Source organism: Triturus cristatus, chromosome 9 (genome assembly GCF_964204655.1).
Source record: "Triturus cristatus chromosome 9, aTriCri1.1, whole genome shotgun sequence".
NCBI lineage: Eukaryota > Metazoa > Chordata > Amphibia > Caudata > Salamandridae > Triturus > Triturus cristatus.
The window spans coordinates 344,412,324-344,430,545 of NC_140592.1; the positions used below are offsets into that span (position 1 = coordinate 344,412,324).

The 18,222-nt window shown below is 39.8% G+C and overlaps 1 protein-coding gene across 6 annotated transcripts in view; it reads left to right on the forward strand.

Moving 5' to 3' along the window:
• The window catches only part of DCAF1 (DDB1 and CUL4 associated factor 1), an 814,171-nt gene that overhangs the window by 46,593 nt on the left and 749,356 nt on the right, over positions 1–18,222 (forward strand). For all 6 annotated transcript variants that reach the window (XM_085625108.1, XM_085625107.1, XM_085625110.1 and 3 more), the window contains exons 2-4: positions 10,764–10,881; positions 13,587–13,663; positions 14,608–14,681. In XM_085625108.1, the coding sequence (XP_085481234.1) occupies positions 10,772–10,881; positions 13,587–13,663; positions 14,608–14,681 (261 nt within the window). In that variant the 5' untranslated portion in view covers positions 10,764–10,771. The remainder of the gene's footprint in view (positions 1–10,763; positions 10,882–13,586; positions 13,664–14,607; positions 14,682–18,222) is intronic.

Here is an 18,222-nt window from a genome sequence, read left to right on the forward strand (position 1 = left end):
CCCAAGATTACACTGGGAGTGCAGAATGTAACCCTTCCTCCTTCGATCAGATCTTAAAATTTTTGACAGATCATAGAAATGAGGCGCAACAACATTTCCTGCAGCTTAGAGAGGATAATTGTCAAATACAGAGGTCTTTAGTAGAAGTTACTAACAAATTTGGCATAATTACTCAAGAAGTGACGGAGTTACAACAAAGGGTTGCTGGCATCGAGGAAACATCCGCACGGGTTGAGACTTTAACTAGTCAACATGATATGCAGATATCAAGTCTCCAGAACAAACTCGAAGACATGGAGAATCGCCAAAGAAGGCAGAATCTTCGACTTTTTGGGATAGCAGAAGATTCAGAAGGATCTGATCCGCGGGCTTATATGGTGAACCTTCTTCGGAGAGCTTTTCCAGATTTATCAGACTGGGATTGGGATTCCCAGCTACAAAGGGTCCACAGGCTACCTCTGGCTCAGAGAAATAAAGAGAGCAAATTCCCACGGCCTTTTCTGATTTACTTTGGCAACTATCTATTACGGCAAGCGGTTTCCTCTAAAGCCAAGCCTCACTCCCCTATGAAAGTTGACAATGTTACGTTTTTTGTTAGATCTGACTTGAGCAAAGCCACTATGGATAAACGTTGGAAGTTGCGACAATTAATCTACCCTTTTAAATCTTTGGGTGGACAGGTATTCCTGCAGGGACCTGCCCGGTTAAAAGTAATGAAAGGTGGCCACACATACATTTTTACCGATGTTAAGGAAGCTGAGACTGTATTATCAAAATTTGGCCAAGAACTTCCGATAAATTTCTGATACTTATAATTATCTACTCTAGGGCTTTTGGGCTTTAGTAGATTGTTTATCATACTTAGTATTTTGTCTAGGCAAAATTGGTCATAAGTGCTGGGTCACTGGTCACTGGGTCACTAGTAAGGGAGTCTATTATGTGATACGATATTTTTCTTGGGTGGTGTGTTTTTTTTTTCTTCTTCTTAGGATAGAGTGGGGGGGGGGGCTAGAGGGTCAGAGGGAGCTATCCACTGCTGCTTCTCAGTCCGGCTGCCCTATAAACGGCAGCATGAACAAGGGGGTGTTCCCCCCCCCCAGGGGTCCTGGGGGAAGATCCAGGTTGGGGTGGGTTTGGAGCAAGGGTTCACGGGTGGTAGTCAATAATGATAAAAATGTCAACACAATAGCTATATTTACTGAAAATAATAAAAAAGAAAAGCTGATATATACGATAGTTTTTATTAGAGTTGCTGATATTCCAACACTTCTGTAATGCTTAGACTCAGTTGCTTAGTATGGAATGTCGCTGGCCTCCACTGCAAGAATAAAAGACGGTTAGTACAAGCGGAGCTTAAGCTATATAATCCCCATTTAGTATTACTTACTGAGACACATATTAGCTACAAAGATAGGAACTTGTTAAAGCTGCCAGGCTATGAGGTTATTGCTTGTACAACTCTAAATGCTACTATTAGAGGGGTCGCTATTTTAAAACAAAGACAGCTGAAACTAAACGTTATTAAAACTGCTGTAGACAAAAGGGGTCGATGGATAATCATCCAAGTTGATCGGGAAAATTGTAAATATGTTATATGCTCTGTATATGGACCTAATATTGATGACCCTTATATTTTTGATTGGTTAAACATTGAACTATTGCAATGGGAAGGAGAACTTTTAATCGGGGGTGATTTAAATTGTATAATTGACTATGATGTAGATACTACTAAACACAGGGGGTTTCAACGTATGCGGAAGACACGCGCGGCCATTTTGGAAATAGGTCGTTTACATAACCTAAAAGACGCTTGGCGAATTCTTCATCCTAAAATCCCAGGCTACACGTATTACTCCGCACCTCATAAGTTATGCTCCCGTATAGACATGATCTGGGCCTCTGATAGGATTTTAGAATCCAGTACTATCGATGTCTGCCCTAGACTTACCTCTGACCACAATCCCATTCTCTTTATTTTTAATACAGCTACAAGAAGGCAAGATATTAGATTATTCTCATTCCCCAGATATCTTTTTTCAGATTCAGAATTTATATTAAAACTTAAAAAACATATTTCTGAATTTATCGAAATAAATCTCCACTCTACTTCTTCAATTTATGTTTGGGATGCGTGTAAGGCCAGTATAAGAGGGTTTACTCAACAATTTATTTTCACACAAAACTCCAAACTTCGTAAAGAGGATAAGACTATTATTACTAAAATCCAGTTACTAGAAAATCAGCTAGCAGACGCTCTTATGCAAGACTCCTTAGATGCGGATAAATTAAGACTAGAGCTTATCAGTCTCCGTTCTGCTACTAAAAATATTCTTAGAGAACGAAGTAGTGTAAAATTACATAAATTTAAAATCTCTCAATATGAGAGTGGTGATAAAATCAGCAAGATCCTGGCCTATAAAATCGCGGATGATAAAGCCAATACAATAATTAAATCTATCAAGGGACCCAACAATATGATTTATGATCAAACTACAGATATAACTGAACAATTTGTTAAATATTATAGTGATTTATATACTCCGGAAAATAACCCCACCTTATGCAATATCCAAACATATCTTGGTAACAATGTTACCAACAATATAGGAACTGAACATAACAGGCAATTAGGGGAGATGGTCACCACTACCGAAATCAGAAAGGCTATTATTTCTCTCCCGTCCGGCAAAGCTGCAGGAGAAGACACACTTCCTATAGAATTTTATAAAATGTGTATGGATGAAATACTTCCCCTTTTCTGTTCAGTAATTAACTTGATTGGTCAAACAGGAAAGGCTCCAAGCTCTTGGAATTCTGCTAAAATAGTCTTCTTCCTTAAAAAAAACAAACCTGCCGAGGAATGTGGCTCCTACAGGCCTATTTCATTAATTAACGTAGACGCTAAAATATTTTCCAAAATTCTTGCACTTTGATTGGCTCCCTATATGCCGGAGCTGGTCAATCCACAACAACATGGGTTTATCACCGGCCGGGACACTACAGCCCATGTCAATATGGCAATTACCGCTTTTGACGTTGCAGCGGTCAATTCCACCCGACTCGGTATGATACTCTTAGATGCTGAAAAGGCATTCGACCGAGTCGGGTGGGATTACCTCTGGGCCGTAATGAGGGCGTATGGCTTCAATGGTCAATATCTAAGCAATCTAAATTCATATAAATTGCTTATTTTAAAATTTGGATCTGTGAAAGAAAAGAAAAAAAATATATAAAATGTAATAATACATTTTTTACAACACAGCATAATTTCCACAAAGTAATTTGTTTGCCTTTTTTGCGGTTCTCAGAATATATTGAATTTCACTAGAAATAGTGATTTCAATCGTACTCATCACTTAACAGCGGGCAATAAAAAAACCAACATGCTATTCTCAGTAAAATACCACAAGATACAAATCACACATATATAAAATGCTTATGGCTATCAACATTTTATAAGTTTAACTTACAAAAACTGTAAATGTTGTCGCTTAAAAATATTCACCGAATCTAAGGATGAATTTTTGGAGGAGGCACCACGCCCACAATGTTTTTCTTCAGTGTTGTGGAAATGTTTTACTTTTCCCGAAGGGGCAAACAAAGACCGATGCCACCTTGGTCACGTGCAAGATTTGCAAAAGAGTGCTGTCGCGAGGGGATCCTAACAAGAAATACTCGTGCGGCACGGCAAGTATGATGAAGCACCTAAGGACCCTTCATCCGAACAATCTTGCACGAGAAGAATGCCGACGGATGAGAGACACTCCTACTCCTGCGCCTTTCTGAGTTTATCTTTTTCTTTTTTTTTCTGCCATGATTTCTCTATTTTAACGTTGAAAAACAGTATCTGTAAAAAAGAATCACATATAAATGTATAATAATAACTTTCAAATGTATACTATTCCTTTACTGTACAAACACATTTTATATAAAAACTGACTAAGAAACTATAGCCCTGAACCACAAGTGTGACGATGGTTAAAACACTACATGCATAGTGCATACTACTTTGAAGCAGTTCATGCCCTGAAGCCTACCTCACTAAAAGACTACATGCTAACTGACTGAATGATTACAGTACCATAAGGAGACACACTGGGTGAGTAACAGGGTGTTTGCTAGAAGTGTATGAATACTGACTGGGGAATTGAAGGTGTGAAAGACAACTGTGTAGGTGGTTAAGAGGACTGCATACATAGTGGATAGGCGTTTGAAGCAGTCCATGTGCTAAGGCCTGGCTCACTGCATGAGTACTTGGGTACTGACTGAATTATTAGAGTACAGCAAGGAGAGTGCCTGGGTGAATTTATAAGTGGTTGTCTTTTGGCACAGTGAATGGATTAGTACTTGGTACTGAATGGGTCACTAGAAGAGTGCAAATGGAGTGACAGGATGTTTGCTGGACTGTATGGATACTGACTAGGGAATTGAAGGTGTGAAAGACAAGTGTATAGTATGTTAGAAGACTGCATGCATACTGCATAGACATTTGAAGCAGTCTATGTGGTAATGTATGGTTCACAACATGAGTACTTGGAAACTGACTAAATCATCAGACTACTGCTAGGACAGTGCCTGGGTAAAACTTTTAAATTTTCAGTTCTGGCGCAGTGAAGAGAATAGTACATGGTACTGCACTTTAGTGTCAAACCCGGACTCATTTTATCAATGCATAAGCAAAGACTAGCTTCTAATGCTACTAAAACTTGACAACATGACAGGTTTTAAAAGAGTTATCTGTCAGCAAATACACAATGTTACCAAATGCTTCTCTCACAGTGGTTCCCAAATGCACACAGACTCACAGTGTGATTCTAGACAACAACCACTGTCCCTAGGTTTACCAAAACTCATTCACTACTGTGGAAGTGGTAAGGGAACTGCACACAATCTACATATTTCAGGACTGCACTTTTGTGTCAAAGCCTGACTCATTTAATCAAACCATAAGCAAAAACTGCCTTCTAATGCTACTAAAACTTGACAACAAGACCGGTTTTAAAACAGTTATCTGTGAGCAAATACACAATGTTTCCAAATGCTTCTCTCACAATGCTTACCCAAATGCAGACAGACTCACAGTTTGATTCTAGACAACAACCACTATCCCCTGTACTTTACCAAAACACATTCACTACTCTGGAAGAGGTAAAGTAACTGCACACATTCTACATATTTCACTACTGCACTTAAGTGTCAAAGCTTGACTCATTTTCCGAATACATAAGCAATAACTGGCTTCTAATTCTACCAAAACTTGAGAACAGGAAAGGTTTTTAAGCAGTTATGTGTATGCAAAGATGTGAAGTACCCAAATGCTTCTCTCACAGTGGTTCCCAAATGCACACAGACTCAGTGTGATTCTAGACAAGCAACACTCTTCCTTGTACTTTACCAAGACACAATCACTTGTCTAGAAGGGGTAAGGTGACTGCACACATTCTACATATTTCAGTACTGCACACTACTGTGAAAGTCTGACTCATTTTGCAATTGCATAAGCAATGATTGGCCTCTAATGCTACTAAAACTTGACAACAAAACAGGTTTTAACCCCTTCAACGCTGCGCGGATTCCCGCGCAGTGCTGAAGGATCTGAGCGCGGGCGGGGCCATGACGGAACGGTTCCGTCATAAGCACAGCCCAACCGACGTGCATGACGGAACCGTTCCGTCACAAGCGTCGAAGGGGTTAAAGGAGTTACCTGCCAGCAAATACATGATATTACCAAATGCTTTTCTCACAATAGTTGCCCAAATGCACACAGACTCAGTGTGATTGCAGACAAACAAATATCCCTTGTACAAAATACATTTACTAGTCTACAAGATGTAAGGTGATTGCACACATTACAGAAAATTTTCGACTACACATTAGTACCAAAATGTTTCTCTCAACATGATTCCTAAATGCACACACTCACTGTGTGATTCTAGACAAACAACGCTATCCCTTGCACTGTACCAAAACACATTTCATAATCTAGAAGGAGTACTGCATTTTAGTGTAGAAACATGACTCATTTTGCAAATACATAAACAATGACTGGTTTCTAATTCTACCAAAACATGAAAACAGCACAGTTATCTGTCTGCAAACACATGAAAAACACAAATGCTTATCACAGAATGGTTTATAAATGCACACACACTGACAATAAGATTCTAGACCAAAACAAGTACTCCCTGCACTTTAGCAGGAGAAACACATTAGTCTGATTAAAATCAAAATAGACCACATATATCCCCTCACAATTAAAAAACTCACCTTTCAAGTTGTTTTGTTGTTTAAGAAGTATGTCAGTCACACACCAGATTTTCTTATACAGAATCTCTGCACTGTGCACCTCTCAGCAGAACCAAAGAATGGCAAAGTTTCCCTCTCATTTCCCACACATACATGTAAACATCAAATCACATTCCTTCCCACATAAATTCAAAAGCAAACACACATTTCTATTGGTTAAACATTTCAACCCTTTCCAAATGACATAAATTTCAACCCTTCCCCCAATCTGCCTTCTGCCCGTTACCATAGAAACAGATCATGGAACACTTTACTGATCACACAGGTCACAAGTTCAGCCCACCATGTTGCTAATCAAGACAGCAAGTGTGCTTGACTTTTCAACATATCCGCTTATCATATATAATGTTCCTTACAATCAGTTTTTGTTAACCAATAAGAATCATACGTTTAAAAAAAAGAAATATACACCCTACCTTTCAGTGTAGAAGGTTGTCAAACAACCAATGATTTCTTGTCTTTTTTCAAAACTGCATCTTAGCCACCATTTTAGAAACCGCTTACTTTCCAAACTGCCATTTCATTTAGAGAGACCATCTGAGTGCATCCAGACCTCCTTTCAAGATGCTTAGAGTGTGGATTGTGGGACACAGCTATATTTTCTGGAGCCAAAGGTATGCAGAAAACAAAGGCATTCACAAAGACCTAGGTTTGCCAAATGTAGACATTAAATGGATTGGACAGAGAGGGTTAAAGTGGCACCAATTGATGCCATTGGTGAAATCCTTCATGCATATCCAACACCCTGACCTCATAATAGTGCACTGTGGTGGCAATGACCTTGGCACTTTGACTGGGGTAGGTCTGGAAATCCTTATGAAGGACACCTTTGCAAAACTGATTTCACTTTTACCCAAAACTGCCTTTGTGTATTCTAACATATGCCAAAGGCAGATATGGAACTGGTCCGATCATTTTTGTCCACAAATTGAGAAAGCTAGGAAACATGTGAATACATCTGTTTCTGCTTTTCTCCGAGACTATAGAATGGGGTCCATTTACAATAACAATCTGCGCTTTCATATGCAAGAGATGTATAGGAGAGATGGAGTACACTTTACTGATGAAGGAAACAGTCTTCCTCAACTATTTTAGACTCTGTATAGGTACTTACTTAGAAGTACCAAGAACTCTCAATGAACACAACGGCTCTTTTTAGAGCCACTCAAGAACAAAACACTTAAGCTTGATCTTTATCTCCCAAAAATGACAATTTTTTTTTTCCTTGGATCCGCACACCCAACGCGAGAGAATCCGTGCACCTAACGCGTTAGGATGCATGCACCCTTCGCCTAGAGGGTCAGAGTATTTCCACTCTGCCCCCTTTATATGTTTTACACACTTATTCCCCTTGCTTCTTCAGCCTCGCTTCTACCGAGGCAGAAAATGGCCGCCAACTTCCTGGTTTCGAATATAGACAGACACTCGACAGCCAATTAGCATTCAGCGCACGATCAGGAGGGTGCGGGCTCGGTTCGGGGAGGATGTGCTTACGGTGCGGGTAGGGTGCGCGGATCCTCCCCGGCCAAAGATATCGCTAACTTTTTTACCCTAATTTTCTCAGGAACTACTGAACAGATTCACACCATTTATGCTAAAGGCACGAGTCTGAACTGAGGACTACCTCTTTGCCAAATTTGGTGTCATTCCGTTCAGCGGTTCGGGCTGTAGTTGCGACAACAGATCCTATGGAAAATTGCATGGGGAAATCGCGTTTTGGGACCCCCCTTTTTTTCTCGGCCGCCGCTTGACGAATCACCACAAAACTTTTAGGGTAGGAGCGGAGCGGAGCTGGCCAAAAGCTTGGAAACTTTCGCGAAGATTCGTCAACCGGCACCAGACTTATTGGGAATAGAATGTTGCGGATTTCTTATGGAAAATAGGTCCTAACTATAACTATCTACTGGCGACCGCCGGTAGATATATACACACACAAGTGTGTAATTATGTATGTCTGTAGCTTGAAATTCGCACATTTCCTGTAATGTGCGACACTTAAATTTCAGTTGCCTCCTTTTGCAATAAATAAGTATCTACGTTTGCAGCAGAATCAGATGTGGAAGTTCTTAACAATAGTCCTTCTCGTTGTTCTGCCATTACACCCTTCCAGATAAAGTGGCTATTGAAACCCTCTCTAAGTTGCCTGATATAAGTTTAAATCCATAACTAGTTAAGCCTACCTCTAGTCTAAGTGCTTAAATAGGGAACATTTTGAAACACAATGATGTCTTTACATAATGTACCTTCGATTTTTTTTATTAAAGAAATTATGGTCCGATTTAGAATCCATCCAACTCTTAACAAAACTATTGGTAGAATTTTACTTTTATATGCCCTTTTCAATGAATTCATACTTGGAAAGGTCAATGCTGTGTGAGTTCTTTTGAAGCTTGTACCACAAGAAATTGTTTGGAATCCAGCAAATGCTTTCATCACTTTCATTTGCAGTGATGTTTACACCAGGTACCTTGTGAGTTAACCACTGCTACTTTAATTTTAGGTGATGTCAAACAAAGGGTTTACTCTTCTTAACAGCATTATGCCATGAGAAAAACATATTTTTTGATGGTCAACTTGTAATCTTAATTGTAAATTTCCAAATCGGAAGGTGCTTATATTAGTTTAGGATCTGATCTACCTGGAGTGTGTCGTCCCCATGACATCAATATTTGATGCCCATCCACCAATCATTCATAATTATTCCACAATTTGCTCACATTTATATTATTATATAATCGATTTTGGGTGTTTATCTCCTTTTTAAGAATGGCATGTTCCATAAATTCGTTTTTTAAAGGGTTGTTAATGTCTTGAAGCATCAGGTATTCTTGTTAGATTTCTTTGGAAGCTCCATTGTTAGTTAACTGATATTTTATACCTTCCTTTTGCAGTGTGGTGAATTTCTATATGCAGGCGTTGAGGGGTACCGAGAAGGGAATGCTATGTTGGACAGCGTGTAAGGGAGAGAAACAGATAATGTGACTGGTGTGTAGAAAATGACTCACCGCCTGTGTGTTGGCCTTGGATACTCTGCTGGATGCTGCAAAGACTTCACTTGTCCCTTGTCAAAGGATGAGTGAACATATTGATTTTTGATTCTGTTCTTGTTGCACATTAGTATAGTGAATGATGGTTATTATGGTGGATGATGAGCCTGGGTGGGTCTTGGGACTGGAAATGTGTAAACCGTTGTACTATATACACTTTTATAATTCGACCAATCATGACTCCAAGCTTTTTCCATGCCCCTTGATTGGTACTTCCTATTATGTTAACAGCTCTTAAACGTTTGGAAAGCTAGATCTATGAAGCTATTTGGTAATGGGATCTTTTATTGGCTCAAAACATAGCAACCCACACTGAAATTATTTTCTACATTAATCACTTTGTTCGGGGAGCTTTCAGCAGCAATTGCTTGTCGAGCTCCTAGGTAGAATGTGTAATACTTTAAGGAGCAATTGCCAAATCTGGCTCAAAGAATAATGAAACACTTGGGTGCCTACCCGCAGTCTGTAAATGTAACCGAACCATGTGGTTTCACCTTCCTTGTTAGAATTATTTCACAATTAACTTGAGTACCATGTTTTACCAAAATGGTAGTTTGCCTGTCTACATTTATTTTCAGGAGATCTTTAAACAGAGGAAATTGCATGTCTAGGTACTTGTTTCATACCTTTGACTAAATCATTTAAGATTCCAGCCTGTCAGGAGAACGATCTGTTTATTTTAGTGCAAAAACTTTTTTAACATTACAAAAGCAGTTTTATTTTGAACATAAAATATTAATGATCCCCCCCTCCTGAAAATGCAGCACACTTTGCAAAGCCATCTTAATCTGTATTTTTGTCTGAGATTGTACTGTGTGATTTTGTTAAGGGTTTTGGTGCTTTTTCTTTTTAAACATATTTTATTTCGTCAATTTGACTATCACAACGCAGGGCTCAGTACTCCAGAGACGTCTGCCACATCGAACATACATGTACATGAAAGCAAACGATATTGGTATATGGAAAATCAAGATATAGAACAAAGGCATGCTAGATAGCAACTAGTTTCCCCACCCTTAACTCCCCCCCCCCCCTCACCCAACTCCCCTGTGATCGCACTATATCCGCTTAATCTTGTTCTCAGTCTAACACAAACAAAATGTCCCAACCTCGTAGCTCGCAATTGGACCCTGCTAGCAACTACCCCAAGTTTTGGTGCTTTTTCAAGAGACTAAATGCATTCCCATTTGGTTAAAACTCAAGTTCACTTCGGAGTTTGTTTGAACATAGTGTGCATGCTTATCAAGCATTAGCAGAGTGTCTATCCAGTGCTGCTTGTTTCAGTTTTCCCCATTTGAGTAGCTCCTGATTTCATATCCGTTTCTCACTGTTTGAGTCTTATTGTTGTTATGGAAATAGTGCACCGTTCTGTAACTTCTCATGCTCTTGATGTGCTCCTTCCCTTCCCAGGCTGAGCCATGGCTTCGGTAACCGCGCATGTGGATTCAAAGGCAGAATTGACAACTTTGCTCGAGCAATGGGAAAGCGAACATGGCAGTGGACGGGACATGGTCCCCATTCTCACCCGGTGAGAGCACAAAGAATGTAATTGCTCTAAAAGGGAAGCAATATTGGTTTGAAGTAGTTTTTGTGTTTGGGTACATTAACAACGAGGAGCACAACTGGTAATGTATGTGTCATCGCTCACCTGTCACATCTTAAACTTTTGGAGCTTCCTACACAATGTCTGTCCATAAAGTGAAGTTAACTCAACTATTAATCTGACTAGTTGGTATGATTTCCATTTGACGTACTTTATTCATAATTTGTTTGTTTTTCTTCATTTTACTATTGCAGCTGAAGGAGATTAAATTATGTCCTAAAGAAAGGTGAAATAAACTGACATTTTAGTAATTAAATATGGTAGAGTGCACTTTGCAGCAGTTGTTACACAATCACAGAAGGAGACACTGTGGACAATAGTAATGTGGGAAGAATGTAATTGGGGTAAATTGTGCTAGGTACAGTGGAGCTGTCGTGAGTGTGTGACTGTGAAGAAGAAAAGTCTGCAGAACAAGATTTTGAACCTATGCCAAGGAAGAATGTAGGTCGGGAAGGAGAGCATTAGAGGAAATAACTGACTAGTTCGAGAACATGGTCTGGCAGGATTTTTGGGCGGTAGTGGGTGACATGAGTGATGTAGTGTTGCGGCTGATATGTATTTATTTGTGACCTAGACATCTGGAGGGAACCTGTAAGGTTATTTAAACTTTGTGAGTGGAGGATTCCGCAATTGTGAGTGTAATGGAGGCATTTAGTGGGGGAAACCAGCGGGGAAACCAGCCTTAGTAGTAGTTGTTGCTGGAAAGCCGAAAAGTTAGGACTGGTTACAGAAGATCAGGAAGTTGTTTGTTGTAACCCCTGTCGTATACCCGCTGTAATTTTCTGAAATTAAGGTCTTGTGGTTCCCAGATTCTTTGCTTATGCCTTCATTCTGTGACGCACAGTGAGAGGGTGAGGACAGATGCATGTTGAAAACTATTGCACTCCAAATATAATGAAACATTCCTTGCGTGGAGCTGACTACAAAGTAATACTACACTTTACCAGAAACATTCTTCAGAAAAGAGGGGTTCTTGTCTATAACCTATATGTCCCACAGGAGCCTAGTATTTGAAAGGAAAGCAATTTGATTTTGGAAGTGCTTATAAATCAAAGAGCTTATATTTTGTGTAGTGGTGTGTCTCGCACATTAGCTTGTCAAATACAAGCCCAGTACTGAAAATGCAGTTTCTGCTGGCATGGGGGCCAGGTGGCAGCACTATTTCCTTCCAATCTGAAGTTGTAAGAAATGTTATAGCCCTCACATTTAGGTGTCTGATGTCTTAATTTGCTCACTCATAAGTTGTCAGATAAAACCTTGGATCTAAAAGGTCTTCCTCTGTACATCTGAACAACAGAGGTCAAAAGACGAATGTCAGTTTGCAAATTTCTCTTGCTGGAATTACATATAATGGCTGAACAGAAGGCAGAGCTCGCAGAGGACCCGTGTGCTCTGCAGTAGAAGTTAAATAAAAACTCCTGAACTTGCCATTTCCATGCCCATCTCTTAAAACTCAATGGAATACTTAAATAAAAACAATAACCTAGAAATCGAGAGGCTATAGTGCAAGCTCCAGCTCCTATGTCCATTGTTGATTATTTTGTAAAAGGCAAACCTCACTAGCAACAAGAGCCTACGGGATCCTTTTTAAGCTTGAACACTTTAAAAAACACAGTGGTTTTTAGCTAAAAGTGTGCCACAATCCACACATCTTTCTTCCTATCTTTTCTGTCACCTCATGCCAAGGCACTCTACATGACCTCATGAGAACTGAAAGGAAGATTGTTCTGCCTGTAGTGAAAGGCTCTGAAGGACTACCGGCTGGAGAGTACAGAGCACGATGGTCCGGAGGGCGGGGTTCCATGAGGCCTTCGAGGCTGCATGCAACAACTGAGAACTGGAGAACAATTGCGTTAGACCCCACAATCAGGGCCCACATCAGCAGCAGTTGGGGGGTGGGTAGGGTGGTGGGGAGTTACTGGGGTGTTGTAGTAGTGTTCTGACAAATGCAGTTAGGATGGATTGTTGGGGAATAAGGTGGATGGGTATAAAAGCAGATACTATATTGGGCTGTTGACCTGCCACTTTGTGAAATGATCGCTGTGATACTCAGAGTCTCTGTACTGGTATGCCGCCCGGCCTCCGGGATGTGGGCTGAATGGCTGTGTGCATTGATTGCTATAACGATGGGTGTGCTCTGAGATACCAGGTGTGTACAGGTTGGCATCACGGATGCCTCACTCCTAATTCTGCAATAAAAATGTTTAAAAAAAAGTTCTGCCTGTAGTGAATGACACATCCATCCTACCCTTAAATATTTTATTTTTTAGACCAGAGCTAAACTAAGGGAAGCAGGAGGGGAGTTAATTTTGGTAGATCCTTGACTGAAGAATAGCTTCCATTAAAATGTGGTTATAGGTGCCTTGAAATTCTAAGGCGTTAATGCACAGGGGATATTGAAATGTAATTATACATGCAGTAGGTGCCTAATGGACTTATGAACCCTACCGTTTCTGGAAAACATAAACCAGTGTATATAAAATTATAGGAACCAAAATTAGAAAGATGTTCTTCAGCAAAATTAGGTTGACTTAAAATACAGGTAATGGGGTAGAACAATCCAGCTTATTTATAGTTGTAATTCTAGTTGTAATTCAATGTTCTCCTTTATTTGTTATTTTGCTCTTCAGAATGTCGGAGTTGATTGAGAAGGAAACTGAAGAGTACCGGAAAGGAGATCCTGATCCATTTGATGACCGACATCCTGGTAAATATCTTGTGCCTGCCAGTGAGAAGAAATATGTAGGGTTTTACTTGACCAAAACAGTGGGTCAAAGTGCTGCAAGTGCTTTACCAATCATGGCAGAATATAAAGCTATTGCCCTGCTAAGTTAGTTTACATATTGTTTAAGGAGTTCAGTTGTCTTCTAATTGGCAGACAGGTGGAGTTCTGAAGATAAAAACAGGTGTTCAGTCATGTAAAATGCAGGCTAGCCTCTATTGGTCTATGCAGTTTTAATGTAAACAACCATGTGTGGGTGAAATGTGTCTTGAGTCTTGTTTGTTTCACAAGCTTTTCCATCTTTACTCCCATTCCTTTGTTCCTTTGCCCTCACCTCTAACTTGATGACTTTTTCTTCTCTGGTCTCAACCCCACTCCTCTATTACTTCTCCCGCCCTCCATGTTCACAACTATGCTTCCTATATTCCACTATGTTTCTTCACTTTATATTCCGACACTGTGATACCTTTTCCTTCACTCCCTTGCTCTTCCTCCTCTTTTGTTTCATCTTCTGTTACTCTTGCCATTCCTTCGCTATCGACCTTCTTCCCTCGTCTTTATAACCCACCATCCTAAACCTCTTCTCCCACTTCCATAAATGTTTCTTACCCTTTGTCACCTACTTCTTGCTGCTGTCTTACTCCATCTTCCACACACTCCCTCTGTTCCCTGTTCTTTCATTCCCACCCTGTACCTAATTCCCATTTTTGTCACTTCAACCTTGTGTCCTTCTGCTTTTATAACCCACCCCTCTCCTTTACTCTCTACTCCACCCCATTGTTTATTTTTGGCTCTCAAAACTCTTGTTCCATTTCCCATGCACCCATTCCTCTGTCACTCATACTTCTCGTCCCTCTGTTCCCATCTTTCTGCCCTATGCTTTGCACTCATGTTACCCTTTCCCTCCCTCCCTCCTTTTCCCACTCCAGGTCGAGCTGATCCCGAGTGTATGCTGGGGCACCTATTACGAATACTATTTAAGAATGACGACTTCATGAATGCGGTATGGTAGCCTTTCTACCCTCTTCGTAATTTCTCTTCTCCCTGCTTCTTGGTATAATGATTGATGTTTTGTTAATAGCAGTTGAATGGGTGTTGCTCCTACCTTACAGTGAATAATGTCCTGCTCTTTGCACTGGATTCAAGAGTAACAAAGAATTCTTTAATCTTTCTTACTCTTCCTCTTGTCACAAATATGAGTTGTAAACCAGTGCATCATATGCAGAGTTTTAAATCAATACTTTGGTATTGACAGAATGTAAATGTAAGCTTCTGCTGAGGCTCGGCACTCCAGGAAGCTCTAGTAACAAAACATCTATTTGTTTAGCTGTTTCCCACTAGTCAACATTACGCAGTGGTCAAGGTGAAATTTTGCTTGCAGGTGTTTCAGAATTTGAGAACCTTGTAATGGTGTATGTCTAATAAATACAGCATTGAATTCCAAATCATGACACTATATTTATCTAAAGCAGGCGTGTAGCTCTTGTAATATAGTTCTGTGTACTTCTAGGGTGGCAGGAGCAGTACTCTGCATCCTGTTTCTCCAGCACAGGGGTTCTGTAAATTCACATGCTTTGGTTGTCCACCAGTGCCAGACATAATCACCTGGAACAATTTAAATTTAAATCCACTCACGTCATTTCACTCCTGACCCTGCTTAAGCCTAACTCTGTCAAACAACTCCTATGGTCCTGCTCTACATACCAATCCGTTTTCTATTCTCATGTGATGAACCACTCCCAGAGTTGCACACTGTAACCGATCCTTTCTAAATAACACACAAAAAAGATAATGTTGGTGAAGCTGATGCAGTCTTCAAACCTCAACCACTTGTTATGCTGATGATAAAGGATTTGAGTCAAACCCCAATAAATTTCTTTAAAAGTTTGTTAAAAATAATTTGAATGGTCTTATCAATTAAGCAAAGTAAAATGAAAGTCAGAAAGTGTACCTTCCCATATAGAGATTTTTTTTAACCCCCCCCCTCCCCCCCCCCCCCCCCAACCACACAGTTGCTCCAGTTTTTTAATGGTCTGATAAATGTATATAACACTGAAAGCTGCCTCTGAAACTTTTGTATTAGAGAGAGTATTTATGTTGAGGAGAGAAGTCAGGAATGTTGTATGTAATAGGATGATAAAAAATAGTTTTTTTTTTAAAAGGCCAGTATAACTATGGCAGGCTACCCCAATTCCGACCCTACAATCCGATTTGGGTCTGTCTAGTATAATTGTAAGGGTTATGTTATGTTGCTTGAATTTCGTAGTTTGTAAAGAAGGTCAGCCTGTTCACTTTACAGAATTCATTAAATCATATCAAAGCTGAGTGTCCAGCAATTGACGACTTCTATCTTTTTGAGATATAGCCTGTTATAAAAAAAAAAAAATCTTGAATCTCGTTATATTTTAAAGGCTCTACGTTGGTAGATTATGTAGCTTCCAGAATGATGATAGGCAGTATATGAGTGCAAAAGAAATTAAAGGGGATAATTCCAAAAGCAGAGAAACACTTTACACCAATATTTGGTTGCACCTATTTCAAAGGAGGTGAGGCGATTCTAACTCCATTTTAAATTGTTGAATTATGCATAAAAGAGGGCTGTTTGATAAATCCTAGTACCATCTTCTTATTTGCATTCTGAGTATTTGATTATCCACGATTTAGTGCAAGCTCTTTTGCATGTAATTGAGGTTCTCACAAAAGCTGTTTTTGAGGCCTCAATTTTTTACAGAAAAATATGAACAAAGCTATTTATTTATAAATGTGACGTCACTGCTGTAGATTTTAATATTTATGACTTTTTAAAGTTTTCAATGAAACATTTTTTGATACTGATTTTAAAAAAGCAACAAAAAAAACCTCCAAAAAAGTTTCATGAAAAAGAACGTTTCTTGTCTACAGCAATGCTCGGAAAATAGACCCAAATAGAAACGCTGTTGATGGAAGCATACTTACTGGTACCTAAACATGAGGCTGCTATTGTCTGATCTCCAGGGAGTATATTATTCTTGCCTGTTGTCTTTGGAGTGCCAATGATTAGTTCTGTTGCATACTGGTCCTGTGCACCATCTTTTCAACTCAGTATCTCGGAAACTGAAGTATGTTGAGCAAGGATTTGTCAGAAACTGAATTTTGAAAAGGAAATACTTTCTATTGATGTTGATGGCATCAGCTGTACACAGACTCTGTACAATTCGATTTGCTCCATTGGTATTTACTGTTCTCAGACAAAAGTAATTGTCTAAAGAAAATGATATTCCACTGTGGTGTGGTTTTCGCCCCTGAGGGGGGATTTCTCTCCTTGGGACATTTTTCGTTATGTCATGTTTACGTGAGGCAAGATAAGTCATGCTGTAGGGTAAAGGTTATAATCCTACATGGGCTAATATAATTTTGTTGTGTGCTTGTGGTCACAATGATATAATGGGGCCAGCACAGAGTTTTCTTACACAGAACTATGTACATAGATTGTGTTCTGCAGTAATAATGTGTTTGATTCACCAACTGCTTTTATACTGAGTTCCTGTGAGAACCCAAAACGGTGTGTTGTTGATCTCTCACCCAGGAAAGCAATGGATCACCAAGTTGCCAAGCCCGGTAGTAGTTCTGTCACCCAACAAACAGTTTTCCAGGGTCCCATGCCCAACAACAGGTTGCTATACCATACTCCCAAGGCAAGCACTGTATCCAGTAACAACAAATATATAACCCTTTCTCTTCTACTGAGGGAGAAGAACCATGTACATGCTTGGAAGCCATGCCTTCCCCAAGGACACTCTTGCATATAAGTCAGTGGGTTTACAATGGTCTGCAGGAAGGTATACATTGGTCCACAGATCTTTGAACAAATGCATACTAGGAATCTCACTAGCAAAGTATATATTTAATGATAATAATATCTTAAGTGTGATTTGATTTACCTTTGCTTTTTGTATTATAATCATGAACATTTTAATCCACTTATTTTATAGGTAAGTGTATAATAAATCCCCCTTATTTCTATGTTTCTGCTTCCCATTGTCAGTGAAATTATTTAGGGGTCTGACAATAATAGACCCCTGTTATTCCCTGAGAATTTTTTTTTTTTTTAAATTTTTTATTGTGCAGAGAAAAAGGGTACAAGCACGGGCCTACAACCTCCTGGGCCGGCCGCTAGTATTCAGAAATGATCAAGCAGTTCAAAAAACAATGACTGGCCCACAGGGGCTCCGCTAAATTACAGGAGATCAGACTGCACATAAGGGACGTCAGGATATACCCTTTTTTACATAAATATCAACAAAAGTAAAGAAAAACAAAAAGCAAGACGAAAAACATTGAAAGGGCGTCTAACCACAGTAGGGGAACTCCACACCCGACCACCCTAGGGTGGTCAATAAAAAGGGGGGGTCTGAGAGGGAGGGGGGGGCCACGGGAAAACCAAATCTATACACAGATGAACAAATTAAGCAAGGAACCCTCAAGGATCAGGGGGACAAGGCAACCTCAGACGTATCCACCAGGGGGGGAGAACAGATAGTCCCTCGATACACATTCCACTGACC